At 47.4% G+C, this 25,407-nt stretch overlaps 7 protein-coding genes across 7 annotated transcripts in view; 3 read left to right on the top strand and 4 right to left on the bottom strand.

The window, feature by feature from the left end:
- LOC126556789 (alpha-1B adrenergic receptor-like) overlaps positions 1-25,407 on the bottom strand; it is a 462,834-nt gene that overhangs the window by 48,943 nt on the left and 388,484 nt on the right. The gene's annotated exons all lie outside the window — the stretch shown is intronic.
- LOC126561477 (cytochrome c oxidase subunit 6A, mitochondrial) overlaps positions 1-25,407 on the bottom strand; it is a 382,637-nt gene that overhangs the window by 69,667 nt on the left and 287,563 nt on the right. The window lies entirely within an intron of this gene.
- The window catches only part of LOC126567869 (prolyl endopeptidase FAP), a 299,756-nt gene that overhangs the window by 98,919 nt on the left and 175,430 nt on the right, over positions 1-25,407 (bottom strand). The window lies entirely within an intron of this gene.
- Positions 7,964-25,407, top strand: part of LOC126563239 (sesquipedalian-1) — a 228,175-nt gene continuing 210,731 nt past the window's right edge. The window contains exon 1 of the mRNA XM_050219871.1: positions 7,964-7,973. The gene's annotated coding sequence lies outside the window, so the exon portion shown is untranslated. The remainder of the gene's footprint in view (positions 7,974-25,407) is intronic.
- On the top strand, positions 13,617-16,353 carry LOC126557289 (protein singed). Its single transcript, XM_050213010.1, has 5 exons — positions 13,617-13,908; positions 14,741-14,997; positions 15,078-15,241; positions 15,312-16,018; positions 16,148-16,353. Exons 1-5 carry the CDS (start codon positions 13,707-13,709, stop codon positions 16,351-16,353), a joined length of 1,536 nt encoding a protein of 511 aa, XP_050068967.1. The 5' UTR covers positions 13,617-13,706.
- Positions 18,895-21,091, bottom strand: LOC126556750 (homeotic protein ocelliless). The gene is made up of 2 exons (XM_050212226.1): positions 20,903-21,091; positions 18,895-20,641 (listed from the first exon to the last, which is right to left on the bottom strand). Exons 1-2 carry the CDS (start codon positions 20,926-20,928, stop codon positions 18,919-18,921), a joined length of 1,749 nt encoding a protein of 582 aa, XP_050068183.1. The 5' UTR covers positions 20,929-21,091; the 3' UTR covers positions 18,895-18,918.
- Positions 22,731-23,747, top strand: LOC126559724 (uncharacterized). The gene is made up of 3 exons (XM_050215899.1): positions 22,731-22,742; positions 22,809-23,363; positions 23,440-23,747. Exons 1-3 carry the CDS (start codon positions 22,731-22,733, stop codon positions 23,701-23,703), a joined length of 831 nt encoding a protein of 276 aa, XP_050071856.1. The 3' UTR covers positions 23,704-23,747.

Genomic DNA, 25,407 nt, shown 5'->3' with positions numbered 1-25,407 from the left:
TTCATCGCCCTCGGTAGGAACGAGAACATAAATTGTGGAAATTGAAGACCAAACGGACCTAAAGAACCTGAACACCATCGAAATGGTATACACAGACGGGAAAGAAAATGTCTTCATTTCGGGGTTGAAAAGCAATCATTTGCACTTAGTTGTAATTTTTGTTATCCTTTTTAAAATGAATTATTTATTTTTAAAAAAAAATTCTACGAGCTTGTAGGTGGATCGCTCCTACCCGGGTGCAAGAAAGCATCAGCGTCATCTTTCATGGCCCAAAAGCCGAGACGAGAGTGTATCTGTGTGTGCATTTTAAAAGCAAAAAACGCAAGATGAGTGGTTTGCTCTCTATTCGCTTTGCTTACCACGTGAGTGAGTGGAGGGGTGGAATCGTGAGTGACGACGACACGCACTGCAACTCAAAATTGGAAACGAGATTCAATCCAGACGATTGATCCAGACAATCCTATCCGATGCGTTCATTTTGGGGTTCATCGCGTGCTTGTAAAATGAGAAATTATGGCCGCCTGAGATATGAAGATTAATTGCAATGAAAAGATGCAACCCTAGCACCACGCGATGATGTTTTGCTGTCATTGCATCTGCTTCAGGCAGTGTTGCATTTCGTCTCGGAACTCTGCAAAATCGATCCATTGGTTTACAGGGGTTCCGAGATGAGCTAGTACTGCTTTTCTTCTTTTTATTGACTTAATGACCTTCTAGGTCACACTGGTCATCTAATGGCTTACTAGACTTGCTGCTGATACCACGTAGTTGAATTGTAAGTCCCCACTACGGGAGAACGGTCCAGAATGGAATGACCGATTCTTTCGTTGTGAGGACTGATTATCTAAATACTTGGTAGTCGAATAGACAAGACTAGCAGTCTATAGGATGTCTGGCGTGACTTAGAAGGACGTTTGGAACTCCAAATTTCTCCAGTATCCAGTTCTACCAGGGTAGTCCTGAAATCCATCCCGCATCCATCTTCAGCTGTGGCCAGTAATGGCTGGAACTTCACTAACTCATCTCGGCACCCCTATAACGGCTCCTGTTGGCTTGGAGCATAGGTGTTAGCGTCTTGGTTACGTTTTGGATACGTTCGCCAATTATTCTTGGCCATCCATGTATCCATGAACATCATTTGCTCCTTTGCTTCTTCACCACAACCATCCGTTAGCGAATGCTCTCAACCGACGCTCCTTTTTTGGAGAAACTGGTAGGAAACATTCCTAACTGCTTGTTAGGAATCCGCCGACCCTTGGGGGTTTGCTTCTCGTTCTTAGCCTAGCCTAGCGTTACTAGACTGTGTAGAGCTAGTGTTGCAATTTTGTGGAATCAAAACTGTCTGACATTAATGTAAAATCCAATTTCTTAATGAACACCACGTGCTTTGCCGAACCACGTGCCATGTTTTGAAATTTGCGTGCCCTTGTGGGGCCTCTCCCGCTGTTATGGAGGGAGGATTTCTCCAACATATCCTGTTTGGTGAAAGGTAGAAGACGTAAACGACAAGGCAAACTAGCCTTTCTTTCCCGTGTTTGTGGCTGTTGTGTTGTTGTCTTCTCTTTTTCTGTTTCGCTTTTCTCTTTTTTATGATTCTTTTTTTTTTTTTTTGCATCCACTCCAATTCCAGCGCACCCAGAAGCGCTGGTTGTAAAGCGCGCTGTGCGGTGTGGGCAAACGAGAGCAGAAAGTTGGCACAAAGCAACCGTTCGCGAAGGAAGCAAAGCGAAGAAACCCGAAGAGGCAAACAAATGTGCGCCCCACAACGCTCCGCGATAAGCGAAACATGTTTTTCTATGTTTCGCAAAGCGCGCTGCGCCTGCTCATTAGCAGGGGTAAGGGGAGAAGGGTCCGGGGAGCGAAGGTTGAGTAGCAATGGAAGGGTAATAAGGCTTTGGCCGGTGTAAAAGATTTGCTGCCAATGATGGTGAAGCATTATTTGCATCGAATTGGATTTTTTGGTTTAGCAATATGGGGATTTGCACATACACGTACAGAAAGATCTCCTGTGAAGAAAATAAGTAGGGGAAAAAAACAAAGAAAGAACAAAAAAAATTGGCAAAAGAAGGGACTGTACGTCAAAAGACTCTGGAGGGGTAGAGAAAGGGGAGGCTCACCAATGGATAAACGTCCGGTAGTAATGTCCGGAACGGAACGAGCAAAAAGGAAACATTTTTACGAACCATTAGCACATTGATTCGCACATCACACTCTGCGCGTCCGGAGCCTATTGGGCATCAGACACTTCCAGAGTTCCTGAGCTGACCCGATGCGGTTAGTTGGGAGGGGATATCCTGGAGGAACGAGGAGGTAGTTTGATTGATGTCCATTTCCTTTCAATTATTTTTAGTCATCCAAACCGGAGGAGAACGTTTGATATGGGCAGATTACGCGAAACGGTTCCGGTCAGATAATAGATCTTGCCATCACAGACAGTTACTCAGCTTTTAGGTAATGACAGGTGTATTAACATTTTGTCGGTGTCGGTTTTTCGATTCCTAGTAGAGATCAAATTTCAGTATTAGATCCAGAGTAGCTTCTGATTCTTGAAGATGGTTTCATTATCTCCTAGCTGTTACCACATATTGACGCCATTTTTTTTGCCTCGTATGTCAGATTCTAATAGCTTCTGGAATATGTCTTGCTTGTTTTTTTTTTTGTAGAACAGATCTAAATATCTTTTCCTGTATAAAGGTTTAGGGTATACTACCTACCTAGATAATCTCCAATCTTCCAGACATTGACGGCAATCTTAATGGAGGCCTTCTCCAGTCGAAGTTGCCTAAGAAGATTCCTCTTTGCCAAGCCACCTGGCCAAACAAAAAAAAAAAAAAGAAAAAAAGGATAATTATGCACGGTGCTCGGTCTTTCAATCTGCACCGGTACATTGGAAAAGTGTTTGCTTCCAGCAGTCCACACCCCGCACCAAGAAGCGACTGGATGGATGATGATCATCATCCAGTGCCTCTGGCTGCCCAATTATACGGCCCGAAAAAAAATAAGCCCAAACGGTCCGCGGGCAGAACTCGTTAGGCACTTGTTCTGCTGTACACTTTCGGTACGGATTTGGTGTGTGTGCAATCGCGCAGAAGCGAATGCGATCTGGAGGCTGCTTTGTTGGTGTGTGGAACTGTTCGGGATCTTCGGGAGTATGGGAAATTGAACATCCCGATTTTGGTTGCTGTTGTTGGTTTGTTGAAGGTGTAGTAATAATTTTCAAAATGCGTTTCAAATTTCTTGGTGTTTGCGCGAGGAACAGATTTTAGACAGGAAAACGCTTCAAACCCGATTAACCTAAAGCGAAATCTTGCCTAGTGGGAGCCGCAATGAGGAAAACAGAATGACGCTTCAATGCACCATATTGTGCTGCCCCTTAACTTGCGCTCTCCCTCCTGATGTTCCGTAGCTGCCACACCATCATGGATGGCGACAGTTGGGGATACCTCAGCAGGGTGTCCCAGACGTCCAAGACTTTCCAAAAAAATAAAAAAAAATAAATAAAAAATAACAGAGAAAAAACCACTCCATGCTCCGTTTCCCTTTCCTCTTCAACCCATTTCGTATTTGACAAAGTTTGCCCGATGTCAACGACTTTGAGGATGTGTTTCTTTTTATTTCTTAGTGTCAATTTGTATTTTCGGTACTTCGATGTCTAGTTTTGCTTGTTTCTGGCCGCGTTGCTGCTACTCCGGTTGTTCCGGTTTTCTCCACATTTATTTGCCCAGTATTGTATCTTTTTCTCGTTCCTTACTGGATTTATTTATCTGGTTTTTTTTGGAGATTGTTAATATACACGTTGCCTTCCTCCCGCTATCCTGTTGGTTGGGGCTACGGCTATTTGTAACATCCGCCATTACGTGCAGTGAAGAATAGGGTGCCGGTTTGTGGTTTTGTTTGCGATGGATGCCATAAACATTGCCCTGCATCACCTGTATCTACCTCACCGCCCCTCTCTATGCCTCTGGTTGTTGTTGTTCATTTTGCCGTGAATTAATATGTATTTTCCAATCCGGAGCAATGGCGAACTCGGGAAGAGATATCCGGTTTGGGTCGATTGATCGTGCTTTGAAAACTTGCTGGATTGCACTGGTTCGGCGTTAGCCAAGCGGACAAGATTGCCTTTTTTAATCTAGTACCCGTTGCTACTCTCGGCAAAATGTTTGCCATATATTACCCCACCAGCTTTGACAGTCGATCTGTCACCGTGGAAAACGCGTTAGAAGGAATTACTGCAATCCAACCACTCCGACAGAGGCTTTGGAAGACTTTATTTTTTGATGAACCGCTGTTGTTGGTGGTGGCATGCGACACGCGATCTTCACTTGACACCGCGTGATGGATAAGACTCATCCGAATAGAGATTACAGAATTCTGATTGAGTTGAGCAGGGTATAGTATCAGTCCTCCGGGAATTCCGGTGCCACAAGACAAGACGTTTCGGGTTGGAAACGGGCTTGATCTAACCGCTCACCAGTCCAGCAGCAATTATCTGATGGTTGTTGGTGTAATCTAACCTCACTTATTTCGCTATTCCGGTGGCTCAATCGATTGCATAGCTTCCCTTCCACTTTCTCTTCCATCCACCATTGCGCATAAACCGGAGCTTAGGTGTTGGTGATTGGAAAGTTACCCGGTTCTCTCTAGTCTGATACGATGATGGATAGAAAGATGATGGATTTTAAAGTGTTTGGGATATGGTGCGGCCTGAGGAGTATAGTCGTCTGCTTTGGGATGAGAATTTCACCTCACCATGCGCCAGGGGTGGCTGGGGCGGCTGTATGATGGGGTGCTTGGATGGGTGCTTTATTCATGTTTTTCTTTCAATTTTCTTTTTTTTCCTTCCTCCGCTTTTACCGCGCCAGGAACATGCGCCACGTTCCGCCGTCATGCTTCCTTTCCCTCTCATTCGCATATTAGGGTCTTGATTAAGTAGCTTCGAGGCTGCTTAACTACCTGCTCGCGTCGTTGGAAGCAGACCAATTTCAGCTCCATCCACCAGCAGCGCCTCTGCCTTCTCTGTTCTCTAGCTGGGCGATTATTAAAGATATACACGCAACACCCATGCACCAATGCACCCAGACGGCGGATGCATTTACTTAGGAGCGCACACACACACACATTGGGTCTGCAAAGTCTGCTGGGGATGGGAGGGGAGAGGGGGGGGGGGCGGTTTGTGGGTGAAAGCCCTGATTCACGGGTGTTACATCTGCCACACATGCCAGTTTCCCGCTGGTCCTATTGTCTAGTAAACCTACCTACCCACAGGCGATGGCTCCAAGGCCTCCTCCCTTAACGAAGATGGTTTCCTGAGGTATATTTGCATTTTTAATCCTCTTAATCTCATCTCGTTAGTTGCGCGCACTGCAATTGTGTCAACAAATGCGGACCCGGTTGACTAAAGGCACGTTTAGAGGCTTGGGTTGAGTGCGCTCGTTGCACAGGCCACATGCTCCATCATGTCCGTGCGTGTGATAACAATCAACGTGTTTTGGTAGCATAACAATAGACTTTCGAAAGAAACGCATCTTCCCCACGGTCATGGTCAATGCGGAAGAGTCGTGCACCGAGGGTCTACCGTCTGCGGAACCGGCCAATGCCACTCCACGAAGAAGCGAAAGAAAGAACGAGAGAGAGAGAAAGAGAAAGAGAAAGCTGCATTGAAGCAGTGTTGCTGCTGTCCCGATCCCAAAGAACCGGGCCTGAAGCATAATCGCAGAAGCGTAACACAAACTCAGCCTCTGGCAATTGCGTTCTTCTCCGGTACAGTTATTCCTCCTGTTCGCCAGGGGCATGCGTTTGCGCGTGGTTTTCTATTTTTTTCCCCTTTTTCCCGTGTGTGCCTGTTTCGCGTCGCACCGATTGAACGCTCGCCTGTGAATGACGGGTGCGAGATCCGTCATCTGCCAAGGGGTGTTCGCTTTAACGTCACTCCAGAAACGGGACTTGCGCTCCGGTCTGCCTGGATGCGTGTCCGTCCCATTTCTGGATGATGAGCTCCTAAGAAACGCACAAACACGCCACCAAATTTAAATAAAATGTTTGAAGTTTACTGATACCGAGCTCTCCTTATCTTAATATAGGCGTTTACACTGACAGCTACAGGATCTTGACAGTGCATTTGTTTCGCTTAAGTAGATAGTAATTTGATAGTGCATGTGTGTGTGTGCGAGAGAGAGATAGAGATAGCAACGGGATAAAAAACACAGGGTAAACGACCCTGTAGCAAGCAACATCAAACGATTAATCGATCGCCCTATACCCTGGAGCAACCACATCTCTTCACTAGATAGAGAGCATAGAGATTGTGAGGTTATAAATAACAAGAAAAACAAAATACCACCTCCCTCCGACCCTAAGAGGATGCTGCCGAATGCATCGCGTTTATTCCAGTGGGATGCGTGGGAGAAAAGCAGCCGCACCGAAGGATTGCGGCTATTGAACTCTCGTGCCCCGCCGGCCGCCCGCCTACCATCATGAAATGGTCTTATTTTTAGACTCCGAGGTTTCCGGGTCCAAGTTTTTCTTTGGGATGTATGTTTTGCTTTCCTCTTTCTTACTACACCTCGGTTTGGAATTGCCCGTTTTCGGTGGGCATTTCCCTGTAAAGCATAAGCCAACATATCTACGGTTGGGATGGTTTTGCCGTAACACAGGACAACGCTCGTATTTGTTTACGTGTGTGTGTGTGTGCAAGGGTATAGTCCTGCTTAGGGGTGCAATATCCAATGCGGCATGGCTGACCGCACCCTGGATAATACGTGGAGAAGCGTAGAAACATCCTTTCCTGCCATTTTCTATTAGATCTACTGCGCAATCGTGTTGAAAGTGAGAGAGAGAATGGTTTCCGATTGCCATGTCAACGCGGTATCCTAGCAACAGCCGGTGACGGATCCCAGATAGCTATTCGAACTCCTTTCGAAGGATGCAGTCCTACAGCGCGAAGGCAACTAACTTATGTATAGAATGTATTTGTAGAATAACGTGCAATATATATGTGTAACGTCTTGAAATATTCGCTTTAAGATCTAGGCCTTGTGAATTTGCTAGAGATATTTTGTTCTGATCAACATCAAACCGCAGGAAACAACCGCCATTAAATTTGTCGGTAAAAGCATCCATCGATGACTACAATTTGTACGATGGAATAACGGATTGGGACAAGAATGATCCAATATTTCACTGAAATACATTTTGGGCTTTAGAAATCACTCTTAATTATCCGGTAAAGGTGCTTCTCGTCTTAGCTATTCGTATCGTTAGAGACTTCCTAGGAGATCCCACTACCTAGCTCGAAGTGTCAAACGGGCAACAATCCCAAATAACAATTTCAATCGTTTTAGAGACCGAGAACGCTGGTATGGGATCGCTCACTAGAATTAACTGTTTAGTATACAATTTTCCAACATTTTCCTTTAATAACTAGTATCGACTTTTCCGTATGTTTTTGTGGCACTACATTTCAAACCGGGTTACACTTCATAAATATTTTACCCCCAGGGAAATACCCCGGGACGCACAGCAGAGGGTTCTTTTGCGCTCCGTTAATTCCGTCTGCTTTTTCGTCCCCGCTGAAAGACTGATACATCGACTGATGGACTCGGTCGGGTCGGGAATATGGCCTCCTGCGTACGAAAATAAACTCACAATGTGTTGTACAGATGGATTTGCTTTTTCACGGTCGCTCGGTCGGCCTGTGTCGCGTTGCACTCTTTAACTAACGCGCGACATGTGTTAAGTGTTGTCCTTTTATCCCCCGTTGCAGCTATATTTGCAGTTCCGTTCCAGTACCGGGTGAGTCATCGCGTTCAGCGTTCACCGGTGCTGGATGGTTTTAATGTAGCTGCATTTATGTTTCCGCTGTAGGAAACCGACGGATTTTTTTGTGTTTGCTTGATTTTGCCCATTAGATGAATGAAACAATTCTATTTTAAGATTTCCTTCAGGTAAGGTTTTTTTTTACTTTTGAAATATGGGTGCTGTTAGCAATTTATTTTTCCTCTTTATCATTTGCTTTGCAACACATGGACAGTAGAAAAAAAAAACATATCCATAGGAGTTATAAGAGCGCTTTCTCCATTTTCTTACGTGCAATTTATGTGGTTTTGGTCCGTACACTGCCTCTAAGTGCCTTTGCAGTTTGCCCCGGATGGGGTATGGGTACGGGAATGGAAATAGGCCTCACACAACTTCAAAACATCCAACATCCAAATCATCTCTCAAGCTTAATCTGCAATTTTACAGATTCCGATCGAAATCCGATTCTCCTCTAGCATCAATCTCGCTCACGCTCACGAAAGAGTGAGTGAGTGAGTGCAGCGTGTGCGAGCAGTAGAGAGCGAGAACGCGCGTATGTTTTGGATTTTAGTTTGCTCCATTTTCCACCTCCCGTTACTCGTACAAATTGGCCAATTTTACCCCTTTCCTTCCCCTCCCATCTGGACGTAGGTATTAAGGGAAAAAGGGTGGAGAAAGAGGATAAATAAGAGTGCAAGCAGGTGCAGTGGAGCAAACATTATAATAAACCATTTCAGGAATGTGTGTGCGATCCGTAAAAAAGAAAGGAAAAGAATCCCAAATGGCGGAAATGGAGTGCATCTTTACCAGCCGGGCTGCGCGGGCGCCATATTTAATTCTCATTTTCCATCGCGAAAATGCACCTTCCTGATATTGCGTGCGTGGAAGTATAACATTTGTTGGTGTGTTGTACCGTTTCGCAAAATAAATCCCGTTTTTTATGAGTGGGTGGGAAAAGGGAAGGCGGGAATGGGGAGGTTTGCTGAAACCACCACTAGAGCAACCCGAATTGGCAGGGATTTTCCAATTTTTCTTCTTAGCAGTGACCAACGCTGACTGAAGATGAAGCGCACAGACTCATTCTATCTCCTTCACTCTCATTTCCTCTCTCTCTCTCTGTCCATTGAGTTTTTTTGTTGTTGTTATTACTTTTCCTGTCCACTTCTTCCGCCGTTACAGTTACATCTAATTAGGCAACGGGCACCGGCCGCATAACGCAAGTATATTGGGTCCAAGGCAAAGAGTGGAAAATTAAGTGTAAATAAATAATCACACAGAGCCATTCCCGAATAAAAGAAAAAGCAAAGAAAAACACAACAACAAGAAAGAGCAACACTCTTCAGCGATCATGAGGGGAGTGAGAAGGGAGTGTTAGAAGAGGGGGGTTAAAAGGGGGTTGAATTGAAGAAAAGAGGCCATTGCGCGCCCGAAAGGCCGATATAAACGAGAACCGCCTCTAATGATTGATGACGAACGAGAGACACTATATCGCATCGGAGGATGAAGGAAAAGCTATTTCTTTAATCGTTTTTAATTTTTATCTGTCCGAAATCGAACCGAAAAAGGTGGCTCGTTACAAAAGAAAAAAGTAATTTTATACCCAAACACCCAAAAAACCGAAGTCCACAAGTCCAAGTGGGAAGTGTTGTGCTTTTGCTGCATTTTGAACGGGAAAGCTGCAATGCTGTTTGCATAGATTTAGGCGAAAACACCTTTTCAATGTTTCCGAGCTAGTTTAAGTGTTATTTTTGCTAGAAACTATTTGTTGTTTCGCACAAAAAAGGAAAAAAAGTAACAAAAAGGAAGAAGAAGAAGCTCCAAACGATTTGACAGTGAAAAAGAAAACTAGGCCCGCTTCCTTTCACACTCTGTACCATAATGCTCACCGTGGTGTAACGGTAGAGTGGTACATTAGTGCCTATTTTTTGTTGCTACTTCTTTTCATTCTTTTCTTCTTTAACTGTCCCTCCTCCCCCCCCCCCCCAACCTTATCCTCTTTTTTCTTCCGAACATCTTTCCCGATCGGTTGTGGTGAGGTCGAAGATTAATTGGCACGCGGCCCCTGCAAGTATACTATCGCTTTTTTCCTGCTGCTGCTACTCGGAGGCAGATTTTTGATGGAATGTGCTTGCCAGGGATGTTAATGCTATCTTGTACGCGTCGGCAAATGCACATACATATTGATCGCAAAGATTTTGCCCACGATTGTGGCCACCTTCTTGCTGGGGAAGCGATTGAGGGCGCCCAATGTTGTGGCGATTAAGGCGAGCGAAACCGTTGATGTAGTGTGAACATTATTGCTGCTTTTTGGGATGTTTTTTTTTTTGTTGGTTTGCTTCTTCACAGCCACTCTTGTTTTATTATCTGGTGCTGCTGCTGCCTATCCGTAATGAGCTGTTCATTAGTTCGCGCGTAGTTCGTGTACGAAGAGAATCTCACTATGGCCAGGGCAGTCAATTAGCTGCAAATGTTGTTATTTTTTAGGTTTTTTGCTGTGCTTTTTTTGTAGCATTGCATTGGCCTGAATTTATTTATGCTTTTTATTTGCCCTTTCTCCTCTCGGGAGAGCTCGCACACACATAAACATTATTATCTCGCTTCCAGTGGCGAATTGTGTGAAGTGTAATTGCTTATCACCCTTTTTTTTACTTCAGGGTCTCTTGGGGGCTTACACATTTGGCAAAATCGCTTTTTGTTGGTCGATTTTACCGTACTATTTTATGAAGACCAATGTTTAATTCAATTTCCACTATTTGCTGTTGCTCTTGCGCTGATCGATCATTGCATCAAATGTGTGCAATCGCACTGCTTTAAACCACCCAGGACAGAGGCTGCGATACATCTGCGATCAGGGTTACCGTTTTGAAAAGAAGAAAAAACAATTCAGTTAGAGAAAAGCATTAACAATAAAAATGTGCAACCTCCTAGTGCGTGTGTGTGTGGGGTAAAGCGAAAAAAAAAGAAAATAAAAGAAGAAAAGGGTGAAAGGGAAAAGAAAGTCGTTAAGAAGATGTGCAAGATTGTGAAGAGATGTGAAGGAAACGAGCGAACAAAGATCGAACATGATAATGGAAGTGGGAAGGAAACTTTAAGCAAGAAAAGAAAAAAAGGAAGGAAAAAAAAACAGTCAAACACACATGTGCGTCGAGATCGCGAAAAATGATTCGCAACAAATAAAGAGGAAAGAGGAGGCGAAAAAAGAAAAACAAAACAGATGGGAATGATTGGCGCGAACGATTCGTGTTGTTTCCTTTATTCGTATGTGCGTGCTAAGGGTTGGAGGGTGGGCAGCTAGGGGGATGTGTGGCGGGGGGGGGGGGGGTAGGGGAATGGTTATGCCCGCGACTTTTCCATCTATTTTCCAGTGCCGACTGGCTTTCACTGTGTGTGCGTCAGCCAAGACAAAGACATTGAGGAGGAGGAGGAGGAGGAGGGGGGGTTGAGGGATTTTCCCGTTAGCTACACCTCCCTCTCCACCACCCCACTCTGAACGCAGTGAGTGTGCCTCCTCTGCATTCTTTGCATTTTGGGGTTGGTTCCGGTGCAGGGTTTTATTGAAAAATGGAACAAAGTCGACTGTCCCTCGGACGAGACGAGGGCAAAAGATGTAATATGGTAAGTGAGCGATCGGACTCAAAAAAGAAATGAGGAAAATAAAACAGAGAGAAGAAAACACTAATGTATGCACAAAACACGAGGGTGATAAAGGTCTCTTTTTTGTTCTCTGTTTTCGGGCCTCAACAAAAAAAAAAAACTTCGTCTGCTCTTGACCTTGAGAGTCGCCACGTTTTTTGTGTGTTTGTGTCGTGTTTTTTTTTATGCTTGTGTTTTCTCTACTTTCAAGAGTCATTCGTTTGCTTGGGTCCCGCATTTTGAGACCCGCATGCATGGGGTTAGAATAGCACGAGCCGATTGTACGGTAAGTCCTACCGGATGTAGCCGGCGATTGTTTGGAGAGAGAGAAAGAGGGAGAAAGATCGTCCAGGAGCACGGGGGCACTTCCGGAGTGACAAGCAGTAGTTGGATGACTCATAGGGAAAGATAGGAAGCTATTGTTACCAGTGCGCAGCGTAATGTTTAACATTCTGGCAACGAGGCTGGAAAGAGACATTGGAACGACCCACCTCGTTGGCGCACATGATGGATGACACGATGGTTGGAAGGTAATACGTGACACATCCTGTGTGGGTGAAGATCCGCTGCACCAAAGAGGCGAACAAATCCTACCAGAGCAAAGATTATTTGGCTGGATGTTCGAGGGACTCGTCAGGAGATTCTCCAACGACACATCCAAAGATATGAAAACTTATACAAACATGTTTTAGGACTCTATTTACTGTAGATTGGAACGCAATGCTTATCTTGAAGACTAGCAACAAAAACCTTCTAATAGATCGTCCTGCTCGTTTGCCTACAGTCTCTTCTGTCAACAAACCCCCATATCAGTAGTCCTAGCGCGAACGGCAAAACCTCAGAATCTGGCCATCTTTATCAGCTCTTGCCAATGTTGGGTGCAGTTGTGCCCCTTATCTAGCTGCGGCCTTGCCGCGAAGTCCTGCCGAGAAACTGCAGCACAAAAGAAAGCGTACGATAAAGAGCCAAGCAGGTCCGCTAATCGACAGAAGTAGAGAGGTTGGCTGCATGAGTCATGTACACTCTCGCAACTAATCGAATCTCTTCTCCATCAAGAAACACGCGGTGTTCGGAAGTTGTACGATGATTAAGAATAAACTTTGATGCTTCATAGTGTGAGCGTAAAAAAAAAAAAATTAGCTTGCAGATACACACCACTCACCCGTGTCCATGGTCCCGTATTAGTAAAAAGCTTTTTCCCTCAACCAGTGCGCGAATCCAAGCGCAACGAGAAACGAAAAGCAAGAGAAAGAGGATAAGGTGTTGTGGAGAAGGGGGAGGGAGATTTGGGTGGAAGGGGAGGGGGGGGGGGGATGATGGACACTGAAGTCGCAAGCACGGTAGAGCCTCGGGCACGTCGGACGTTGTATGCCGGCCACAGTCTGCAGGTGAAGTCCGCACGAGACTGAAGTCCGTCCGCGTTACCTTGAGTGTTTTGTTGTGTGGTGTACTTCACCGTACCCAGGCAGAAGAGGTGAATAAGATCGGCGGATGGTTTAGACCTCCACCCGTTTTGATGGAACCCTTGATTCCAACGTTCGGCAACTTCAACTCAACTTCCTTCAATCAACAAAACCATGCGCGGCTCAATATATATTCGGAGCACGGGGAGCGTTCTTCAACTCTTGATGTTTGTTGTGATTCATAGAGTGTGCGGGTGTTGTGTTTGTGTGCATGTGATGACAATAACTTCCGGTGATTTGTCGCAAGTGAATGTCCTGCGCGGTAGAGCTGTTGGGATGTTGTAGAATCGCTAATCGTAATGGGAATCGCTACTCAGCTGCAATCGTTTGGTGCGGGGCCTCAGGGTTATCGTGTGATTGATTGTTGTGTGGATGTGTGGAACGTGCAGTGCATTGGCAATGATTCGCTGGCGCTTCCAGCACGCGGTGGGATGTTTCGAAAAAAGGCCACAAAACCGTACAGAAATAGACAAGAAATCCATTGTTTTCAATGTTCGTTTGAAAGGGACGCAAATGCTCGTCGAAAGTCATATCGATAAGGAAGATTTGTGTTTGACGTTCGCTAGTAGAGAGCTCCTAACTTAACTTCGCCAACCCTGCGGTAGTTTAATACGTTGGTGCTAATGATCCCATTGCAACTCCATTTTACAGATAAACCACCAAGTCACCAAGACTCTCCCGCCCTTCATCCGCATCCTTCGGCGGCAACCCGTCGACTCACCCCTTCCCCGGACCCGTACGGATTCTTTGCGTGTGACGCGGCTCTGTTGAGCATCGAAAGCAGCCACCCTGTATCTCCAACCGACCGTCGCCACCATGAATGGTTCCGGGTACGAGATAAATACAAACGGTGATATCCTGCTACAGAACCAGCAGAAGGGCTGGTGGACGATCGGGCTGATCAATGGCCAGTACAAATACATGACGGCCGAAACGTTCGGCTACAAGCTGAACGCTAACGGTGCAAGCCTCAAGAAGAAGCAGCTCTGGACGCTGGAACCGTCCACCACCGGCGATAGTAAGTATTATCTCTGAGGTGTTCTCGTCTACTACTACTACCATACCACCCGCAGCGCCCAGGAACGCTCCGTAATTGTATCATAATTAATAACTTCAATGGTAGCCATGATAGTGAGAAAGCATGGTCGATTGATTTTGTGTGTGGCGGTCCTCCATCACCTACTTTAAAGCAGTAAGACTTACGACAGGTAGTAGGTCCGCCTAAACCGGCAAGCAGCGAAGTAAAGATTTCCGTTTTCTCATAAATTACTGTCATTTCGATTCCGAATGAGACAGAGATCGGAGCCAACAGCCGTTTGCTGGATATATTTTCATTTATATATTTCATTTTACTGCCCGCGTGTGTGCATGAATTTTCTCTAATTGACTATGCGGTGGGTGAAACGGGCGGGAGGGCAATTTTTATTTCAGTGCGTTTTTGCTCTCTCCAGCGTGTGTGTATACCGGTATACCGGTGGATGAATTTTTATATCGCGCACGTCCTAGATCGTGCACCCCCTGCTTGCCTGTTGCGCAGTTTGGACGCGATCGCGTGCACCGGTGCGTGGTCCGCCCGGACGGGCATTTTTCTTTCCTTTATTGGGCACGCGCTTGTGTCTGCGCGGTGTATATTCATCATGATTTGGTTGGTTGATCTGGAGCCTGGACCAGATGATTGCGTGTGATCATCTTCTCCATGCTTCACGCGCTTGAAAAGAGTGGTTGCGAGCAATTGGGAGGCTTTCTTTTTCTTCCTCTTTTTCTTCTTCTTCGTCTTTTCTGCCCACCCCAAAAACGAACACCTGCTAATGTGGATTCGCCTTTTCTCGAAACATCATCTCGCTTGCCAGGCATCATCTATCTGAAGTCGCACCTGGGACGCTACCTTTCGGTGGACACGTTCGGCAATGTGCTGTGCGAGTCGGAGGAGCGCGATGCGGGCAGCCGCTTCCAGATCAGCATCACCGATGACAATTCGGGCCGCTGGGCGTTGAAGAACGAGCAGCGCGGATACTTCCTTGGTGGCACGCCGGAAAAGCTAACCTGCACGGCGAAGGCTCCGGGCAAGAGCGAACTGTGGAGTGTTCATCTCGCTGCTAGGCCTCAGGTAAGCAGTGAAGAATTTGGGCTGTATTTTTGAGGGCTCCTAACTTAAGAATTGTTTTGCTGTGCATCATCTCGTCACAGGTGAACTTGCGCTCGGTTGGTCGCAAACGGTTTGCCCATCTGTCCGACACGCAGGATGAAATCCATGTCGATGCGAACATTCCGTGGGGTGAGGACACGCTGTTCACGCTGGAGTTCCGTGCCGATGAGGATGGTCGTTACGCGCTGCATACGTGCAACAACAAGTAAGCTTGGTTCTCCCCCCGCAGGAGAGCATCCAATTGATTATGTTTTATTTTTGTGTGCTACTATTAGATATCTCAACTCCAACGGCAAACTGGAGACCAAGTGCACGGACGATTGTCTGTTTTCGGCCGAATACCACAGCGGCCATCTTGCGTTGCGCGACCGGCACGGGCTCTACCTGTCGCCGATCGGTTCGAAGGCGGTGCTGAAGTCCCGCTCGCAGACGGTAACGCGTGACGAGCTGTTCTCGCTCGAGGACTCACTGCCCCAGGCATCGTTCATAGCCGCACTAAACAGCAAGTACGTGTCGGTAAAGCAGGGCGTCGACGTGACCGCCAACCAGGACGAGATCGGCGAGAACGAAACGTTCCAGCTCGAGTTCGACTGGTCCGCCCACCGGTGGGCACTGCGCACCACGCAGGACCGCTACTGGTGCCTGTCGACTGGCGGTGGCATCCAGGCAACCGGCAATCGCCGTTCGGCCGACGCACTGTTCGAGCTCGAATGGCACGGCGACGGTTCGGTGTCGTTCCGTGCCAACAATGGCAAGCTGCTCGCAACGAAACGGTCGGGCCATCTGTTTGCGACTGCGGAAGCGATCGAGGAGACGACCAAGTTCTACTTCTATCTGATCAACCGGCCAATACTGGTGCTGAAGTGCGAGCAGGGCTTCGTCGGGTATCGTGCGCCGGGCAGCAACAAGCTCGAATGCAACAAAGCCATCTACGAGACGATCCTGGTCGAACGTGCCCAGAAGGGCATCGTCCATTTCAAGGGTAAGCGATATGGCAGTTGGGGGAAGCCATTTTTTTTTTTAGAGGCTTTGAGTTTCTGAGACTACATTCGCCTCTCCTGATGGGAAGATAATATCGAAAGCATTTGCTAACATCTCTCACTTTTTGCAGGTCAAAATGGAAAGTATTGGCGCGTGGATGGCGAAGGCATTGCAGCCGATTCGGATGTACCGTGCGATGGGTTCTTCATTGAACTGCGCGAACCCACGCGCATCTGTCTCCGTTCCAGCGATGGACGCTATCTGGGTGCTACCAAGAACGGTACGTTCAAGCTTGTCGACACCGGTTACGATACTGCCACCCAGTGGGAATACTAAGCCGAACCGTACGCGGGGGGAGCATTAGTTGTAGCAGCCAGGCAACCACCAGACATCAGGCAGGAGATCTATTCCATCGGAACATCGGAAACGTGATTGCGGTTTCTTTCGTGCTTCTTTTCCCTTACTCGATGAAGAAAAGTGTAGGGAACTGTGTGTGTGTATGAATACGGCTTTGATGGGATGCAGGATCCGTTTTAGGACAAGCTGTCATCGGTCGGCAAATTTATTTGACAGAAATATTTACGATATTTATTCATGGGGCATGTGGTGTCTGTGTGTGAGTTTAGTGCGTGAAAATGCAATTCAATCTCTCTTATCGCTCAACTCACACACAACAAACACGCGCACACATATTTATATACATACTCTACGGAAAGGTGGAGCATATACACACGAACTCCCCCAAGGCATGAAACGATTAATTACACACACTTACACACACTCATTTAGCCTAGTAGTATATTATGCGTGTATGATTGATTGAAAACGAAGGGAAACCCAACAACAACAACAACAACACACACACATACATGTGCGTGACGAAAAAAGGATTCCAACACAGACGATTTGTGTCCTTAAGAGTTGCCGGGCATGCACGCGTATATGTGTGTGTGTGTGATCATTTGTCTCCATTTTTGTTTTGGAAACAGTTGCAATGCGTGTGAAAGTAAGCAAACATTTGTATTTATTTGAGAAGAAGAACGAAGGAAAAAAAAGAAAACATACACTCACGACAAAACAGAAAAGAAAATGGAAGAGAAAGTTATCCTCAGGTTGTAAGGATGAAAGTTTAGTTTTTTATATCCCTATTGCTATACATATATTATATACTTACACAAACATAAAAAAACACACACACATACTCTCGAATATATTTAATAACTACCCAAATTTGCAGCGAATATCGTCCAGATGAGGGAAGGGGGAGAGTTTTTTTTTGTGTGTGTGAAGGTGATCGTAGAAGAAAAACTAAAGCTAAACTGCAAATGGCAAAACGATCCCAAATGCTTCAAATCAGGTTAAACATGTGAAATATGCTAGCTAAGCATCTGGTGAAGAAAGAAAGCGCGAAGGAAAGAGAAAGCAATAGAGAAGAAAGATAACACTAAGAGGAGAGAGAAGAGGGGGAAGAGGGGGAAAGGGCAATGATCCAGAAGGGTGTGATGGGCGAGAGGTGTGAGCAGTGATAAAAGGTTTTTTTTTGCTAAACGTGTTTCTATGTACCAACCGCGCGCGATACCAACTTTAACCATCTTTCACAGATTTAAGCGTACGCAAACACACGCACCTCATGTACGCAAACACATATACTACATACACGCGCACCGATTACGAGAAATGATAATATCTAGTAAAACCAGATTATCCAGGATCCAGGGTCATTACATCAATGCAGATACTACCCATGCAAGATTATGAACTTCTTCACTAAGTATCACAAAACAGCTGACAGAAAGGACCTACGCGTTTCGTGTGTGTGTGTGTGGGTGCGCATGAAAAGATGTGCGTGTGTGTGTGAGTGTATTTATCGCATAAAAAGGATTAACTTAAGAACGGTAGGCGAACAGCAACACAGAATCATTAAGACATCATCACTAATCAATAAAAACAAAACTCAAGTCAAAACCAACAGTTGCCCTGTGCCATCATTCGCGTTTGACAGCTGGCGAAGATGAGAATATCCGAAACGGTACTACGATAGGAGATCGCAACCTCCTTAATAATAACCAGCATGCGTTCCGGTGGGGTAGGGGTACGGAAACGTACTTACGCCAGACTGGACGATAATCTAGATAAAGTCACAAGTAGAGACCATCGCATAGACCTAGTAATAGTAGACCATAGCAAAGCTTTTGATCGGACCTGGCGTCATGCCATTCTTCAATAGCTATTCCACTGGGGCTTTCAATGTCCTCGAGTATCGGACACTGACCGTCTCTCCTACAGAGGTCGACCTAGTCCACCAGAAGCGAGCAATTCCCTTCTTCTTTTATACAACAGAGAGGCGAATGTAGTCTCACAGCCTTAAAGCCTCTATAAATAAACGAAAAGAGAAAAAAAAGTACTTACCTGCTTGCGTGTAGGGGACAACAACGATAAACAGAGTCAGCAAAACGGCACTTGTAAAACATTCGCCTAAACACGGTCTTAAATCGTTTTATTTAAGCTCCAAACTCCAACGCGCACAACATGTATTTGATTTGTGTTGACAGGAGAGAAGAATATTCGGGTAGGGTGGGTTTTCGTTTTGTCGACAACTTTAGTGATTAAATAACTCGAACGGGAAGCAGAAGAAGAAACAAAACAAAACATAACAACAAAAAAAAAACCGTTTTGCTGGTAACTTAATGAAAACCGACCCTTAAGATATACCAGGGGTACCGTTCCGTCACTGCCGTATTTCCTAAAGTGGCTGTTTTCCCCTCTAACAGAACTACATTCAAGATGGCGCTTCAAAGCAAACACTAAACAGCTTAGTAGCTACGAGTTAGCACACAGCGATCGGTCTCCTCTGGCGCTCTGATGCCCACTTGTGACGTTGTGCTGCTGTTGGTGGTGGCGTCAGAACTTGTCATCTGTGTGCAGCGTATCGAGACCGTCCTCCACGTTGATGTGTATGTTGATCGGACGCTCTAGATCGAGTAGCTCTGACGGCGATGCCCGTTGCGGATCGTCCACACAGACGGTTGTTCCCGGTTGACCGGGCTCATCGTCAACGGCACCACCCGAACCGGAATGGTCACCGAGCGACGGGAAGCCAGATAGTTCATCGACCAGCACACCAAGATGATGGTGGCCATGATGCGTATGGTGATGCGGTGTGGCCGTCTGATGGTGTGGATGATGATGGTGGTGATGATGGTGATGGTGGTGGTGTTGCTGTTGCTGCTGCTGTTGTTGTTGAAGAGAGTTCTTTTGGCTCGCGTGTGAGCCGCACAACACCTGCTGTTGATGGTGGTGTTGAGGGTGTGATGGTAGTTGCTGTAGCAGTGTGAGTGGTTGATCGGTGGATCCAGATGCACTGAGCAGGGTTTGATCGAGGTTGAATAGTGATTCATGCTTGAAGCTCTCCATAGCACCGAAGTGGTCCACGTGCAGAAATTTCATTTCGTCATCGTATACGGAGGCCGGATGCTGCTGTTGATGGTGATGGTGTTGCTGGTGCTGGTGATGCTCTTGAGGTTGATGATGCAACGACGGTTGTTGTTGGGTGGAACCATCGTTTGGGTGGAGTGAGCAACAACCACCATCCTGACTGACACCAGACACGTTCACCGTCCCTAGACCATCGGTTGAGGGATTCATGGAGCTGGTGTACGATGCACCCGAGGGTGTAAGCTTAGTCGAGTTGGAGGACGTGGTAGTGGTTCCGGTGAAGCTGTTCCACTCGAACGTCAAACTACTGGACCGACTGCCATCCAGCGAGTTAAGGTGGTCGAAGTTAAGGTTAAGGAACAGATTGGGCGACAGGCGACCGGGAGATGAGAGCGATCCAATGGTGAGGCGTGGTAAGTCCGCATCCACCACACTGTACCCGGAGGTGCTCACCGTACCCGACCCGGTTGGATCGTCTGGCAGACCGAGTGTCATACTGTGCAGCGAACCACCGTCAAAAGTAAGCCCGGATGTGCTAGAGCTTCCCGGAAGCGTTACGTCTACCGCGTCGAGCAGGGAAGCTCTAGAACTGGGACCTATATGTTGCTGCTGATGTGGCAGGTGATGCTGTAGATGATGATGCTGATGATGATGGTGTCCAGATTGTTCACTCGACATTGGATCACTCAGTCCTGCACTCTTTCCTAACCCACCTAAACCACCAACGCCGCCGGTCTGGGTATGGTGCTGAGATTTAAGTGTCCCGCCCATCCCGTGCAGTACTTCGTCCGGCAGGCCCAATCCATCGTCGTCCTCGTCGTCGTCGAGCATTCTGGTACCGCCTGGTCCATCGCTCGTATCCACCAGTATGCCTACCTCGCCGAGCACACTCTCACCCGTCGCGTCAGCACGTGGGCATAGAGTGGCCGTCGACGATGAGGATGACGTGGAGAGCTGATGCTGTTGCTGCTGTTGGTCTTGTTGATCCTGCTGCGAGTCGGGCTCACCGCCGACGGTCGTCTTTTCGCTCTTGCGCCATTTGGCCCGTCGGTTCTGAAACCAGACCTGTACGCGCGCCTCGGTCAGATCGATACGAACCGCAAGCTCTTCGCGGAAGAACACGTCCGGATAGTGGGTTCGCTGGAAGGCACGCTCGAGCTCCTGCAGCTGGAGCGAGTTGAATGTCGTTCTGGAAGTTGTGAGTGGAAGTTGCGATTAGTGATGCGTCATGCCACTAGGAAGCAAGCCAGTAGTAGCACTGGGATGACACGTAGGTAACTCTTGAGCAACTGGACACTGGAAAATCTGATTGGACATTGATTGTACACAAAAATCACACTGCGAAGAATTCGGATTACAGCGCGGATCCAGCGAATACTCTTAATATCTTTCTCACCACCAACAACCATCACCAACAACACCACACATCACCAAATCCTCACTATCGTACCTGTAGCGACGCTGCTTTCGTTTCATCACTGCGGCCAGAGGAACCCCCGGTCTCGATGGAATTCCACATGCGTCCAGCTGGTTCGATGGCTAGTGACCGTTTCTGGCCTGTGCGCTCGGTAGCATCCGATCGGACTGGAGCGCTTCCGAAATCTGCTTCCAAACACGTCCCTCACGCTGCACTGGAACGGTGTCGACGACTCGGCCTGCAAGGAAGTCCTCGCCTCAGAATCGATCGATTCGATCACCCGTAAGTACCGGCTGCGTGTGTGTGTGTATGTCGCTGGATGGTGTTCTAGCTATCGGTGAAGGGTATGCGTGGCGTGTGCGCTCGAGATAGTGTCAGTCAGTCAGTGGAGACATTGCTAAGGCTTCCATTCTGCAGCGATGGGCTTACCTGTGCGTACCCGCTGCCCCATACAGCACGTTTCCTCGTGTGGTGTGCGTCGTCGTGGGTCGCGAGACATAAGCGCCTGGCAGTGTGTAGTGACAGCCTGCTCCAGTTCCAGGCAGGCCGTAAGCCGACGGTTTGGAACGCAAATCGTGCCTCCCAACGATCCGCTACCCTTCCCTAGTTGGTAGCTTTCCTGCACGGAGTCGCGATTATGGCCGCCATGGCTTATGTGCGGTTCGGTCGTTCCCTTTACATTCCTTCCTGCAATCCACCATGGGTTCTCTTTCCCGCTTTTACCTTTAGTGACTGTGCTCGAAGGAATGTTGCGTTCAGCACCTTTTGCATATGGCTAGAATAGAATGTCCCCCGGTGTTGGGCGGTGAAAAGTGCCACAAGATTTAAGCACCATTTTCCTGTCGATAACTTACAAACCTTCAAAGTAACATTCAAAACATGTGAGAGAGAAAAAAAAGGGAAACAATCCTGCCGTTTTTGCCTTTTGTTGTTGTTGGCGTGCCGAAGTCTCAGTCTGACATAGAATCAGTAGCGAGTATCTATTTCTCTTCCGCTTCTGGGGTACCCCCTGATGGTGACACCACTAAACACGAAGTAGTATGCGTTCGCTGGGCTGATTTCCAGATATCACATTCACGATAGAATGGAAGAGGAATTATCGGTCAAGCAGTTGGCGTTGGGATTTACGCATCACGTGAGTCCACACTTTTTAAAACGCACACATGACCTTGAAGCAGTTCTGGCAGATGCTGGAGAATTTCCACGAATCGCTTCTTAAAAGCGAGTTGAGCTGAAGAAAAGCTATTCAGCAAAGCAAAGCTACAGCCTTCAACCTACCCACATTTGTCCTTGCGTGAGCGAATCAGATTACCATTCGACGTCCATTTTATTAGTGAACAGCACGTCGAAAAAGCCGGAACCGATTCAACCCACCGGTGCCATTGTTCCCATTTCAACTCGCACATACCATCCTCCAAGCGGACAATGGATCTGCTGGAAAGGTAAGATGGCCGCCAGCTCGTCCAAGGGTCGGGCAAACAGGAAATGGAAGGTGAAGATGATGCGCTCGGTAATCTTATATCGTGCCATCTCCCAACCCGGTTGGACGTCCATTAGTAACCAAGGGTAACACGCTGTACCGGATCACCATCCTTGGCTGGTATATTGTTATAAAAGGAAAGTCTACGTACGTGGACGCTGGTTAGTGGTGTGCTAAACGTTACCCAACAAAGTCGTTTTTACTAGCGTGCATCTTTGCATCCCTATCTCTATCAACTAACCGGGACGTTGTTCGGGTGAGAGTGTTCGTCAAGCAACTAGTTTAAAGGATAATGCAAACTACTGATGGTGGTGTGTGGTGAAAACGGTTACACTGTGCTGACTGTGCTTCACGAGACGCTCTAACTCTGCTCAACAAACCATGAGACTTACGGTGCGTGGCACATGGTAGCCATTCTTGATAGATTCTCGGTACTGATGCTGTTCTTCCTTCCTGCAGCTAGCTGTGTGCGGTTTCCTGTTGGGTTTAGTGCTGGCACCTATCGATGGCAGGTTAAAGTATGCGGAGGTGTTCCCGAGTGATACGCTCGAGAATTTGCTTCTCTCGGAACCGACCGGTTCCTTGGAGGGTAGTAATCGGGATGATCAGGACGCTCCCTACAGTGGTGAAGATCTTCCAGCACGCAGCAAACAGTTTGGCCCGAGTGTCCACGTCACCACTACGTCGTCTAGGCACCGAACGGACTGTAAAGAAAAGCCGACACCGACGAACCCTTCCGATACGGATGGGGACGATGCGGCTCTCAAGCTGCCACCACTCAATTGTTTCCCCCTAGCCGACCGGTTGCACAAGTACGACTGGGCACGGTACCATCTGCGGCATATGGCTACAGGTTCGCCAAGGTCCGCCCCAACTGAACCGGTAGAGCCAGGTAAAAAAGAGGACGTTACTAGCCGGTCCGAATTTGTGGCACGGAAGCGATCTGACTTTAATCGTGAAATCTCTGCCGACCTATACGCACAGTACCCATCGTCCTGTGCGTGCCAGACAAAGGTAAGTACCTAGCATTCCAATTGCTCCAAACTTTATGTAGTTTGCGCCTGTAAATATATATAAATTTTTTTTGCAGTACGAGCTGCTTGATCTTGGCTACACACACTTTCCACGGTACGTCGTGAACGCGATCTGTCAGAACCGGAGCGCCAACAGCCGGAAGTGTTGGCGCGGTTCCAGCTGCAAGGAGATCCCGTACAAAGTGCGCGTCCTGACCAAGCGGAGCGATAACGAGTCGGGCGAACATGATCACCATTCGACGCTGCTGCCGGAACCGTTGCGAGAGTATTGGCGCTTCAAGACGGTTACCATTGCCGCCGCCTGTCAGTGTTCGATCTGACGGTCGGTAGGGTCGGACCGGTTAGAACATCTATCCACCGAGGATGACGATCCGGGGCAGTGGTAGAAAAAGAGGGAGAGAGTGAGACGACGAAGGTGGGAGGGGTGGAGGTGTCAACAAGGAAATAAATCGTAGGGTTCAAAATACACGTGTGCTATCAGCTTCAGATGGTTTTGCTATCACTGTTCTTAAAAAAAAAAGATCTAGTAATAGTCGGGATCGGCTTGTGGGTGTGTGTATGTGTTTGTATGTTTGTTTGGCTGTACTTTGGGAAGAGATCTAGCTGATCTATCTATCTTCCACTGATATAGGCATTGGCAACGAATAAAGAAACCTAATCTCTCAAAGTAGAGTGTATGTTGCAGAATAGCTACTTCGAGAGCTTACTATTTGAGGAGTGCGGGACGCATCCTACCACGGTCATCGTTCCGGCGAATGTGAACAAAGATGCATAGTTGGTAGTTGAGGTGTGGCTCGTCTAGATCGTATCCCGTGTATGGACAACATCAGAAAACCGTATGCCCCGGATAATCGGGAGTCTTTGGGCTTGGTAGAGAAGCAAGACGCGAAGCTCTGGCGCAGAGTAGAATTTTCCGACCAGCCGCATATATGCATGCAGGAGCGAGAGATATAGAGAGAGAAAGAGCGAGAGAGAGAGAGAGAGAGAGAGAGTGAGTGGCAAGGGAAAATGCATGTGCTTTACCGAGAATTGAGCCGAGGGAGAGAATGGCATTCAACATCTGGCAGGAGAGATGTAATGCGTGGTAAGAGCATAAAAGGTCCTTACCCTACTGCAAACAACTATCGCACCCTTATATCATGTTATCATCGTGTTTCTTCTTCCACGCTCTTCCAATAGCTCTCCCAAATATTTGCTCCCTGTCCTCTCTCTCTCTCTGATTCCTTCCTTCTCTTTCTCTCTTCGTATGGGAGATTTTCACTTGGCTCTGGTTTGTATACGCAACACGGCGGCTCTCCGGCTCTCTCCGGCACAGTTATCCTGGCAAAAGGCAGGCAAGCAGCACCAACCAAAGTCCAGACTTCCAGGCCCAAGCCAGCGTTCACCACCGACGGTGGATGACGAAAAAAGAAAACAAGGGTGTGACCGGAGCGAGCAACCAAACTAACACGGTACGGTGAACCGTTTTATCGCAACCCAGCCCAGGCTTTAACTGCGTGGTTGGTTCTGGTGAGGATATCTTAATTTGCTCGTGTCCTCGGCAATATCAGAGCAGCCAAGCAATCCTGGAACCTCGTCTGATTCGTCAACGGTGCCACTAACGGTCTGTAAGAAGAAAAACTAGGGCAACGGTGTATGTGTCGTGAAGTTTTCTGCGTAGGAGTCCTACAGGAGTGATTCGTGTTCGCGACGTCTCTTGGGATGGTGGGAGCCTTGGAGTGCTAGGACGGTGAATGAAAAGTGCAAAACAGCACGAAAACTGTGTTTGCACCTTAAATCCGTGTAAAAAAAAGGAAGTTGAGTTTGGGAAATCCCCGAAAAAAAAAGGACGCACTATTACTTCTGTCACACGTACGACGCACGGGTGCGCACAACAAAGAGCCTGGGTGCGTGTGCGCGCGTATGTACGTACTCGTTTGTGTTTGTGTGTGTGCGCGTGTTTTTATCGTGCGTGTGCAAGCAGGGTTTTGATTCAGATTTAGCGTTTTCTCCACATCCCAACCCTCATCCCTGGTGGATGTGCT

The sequence above is a fragment of the Anopheles maculipalpis genome, chromosome X, assembly GCF_943734695.1.
Source record: "Anopheles maculipalpis chromosome X, idAnoMacuDA_375_x, whole genome shotgun sequence".
Taxonomy (NCBI): Eukaryota; Metazoa; Arthropoda; class Insecta; order Diptera; family Culicidae; genus Anopheles; species Anopheles maculipalpis.
The sequence above is the reverse complement of the archived record's forward strand: the minus strand, read 5'-3'. Positions and strand labels throughout refer to the sequence as shown.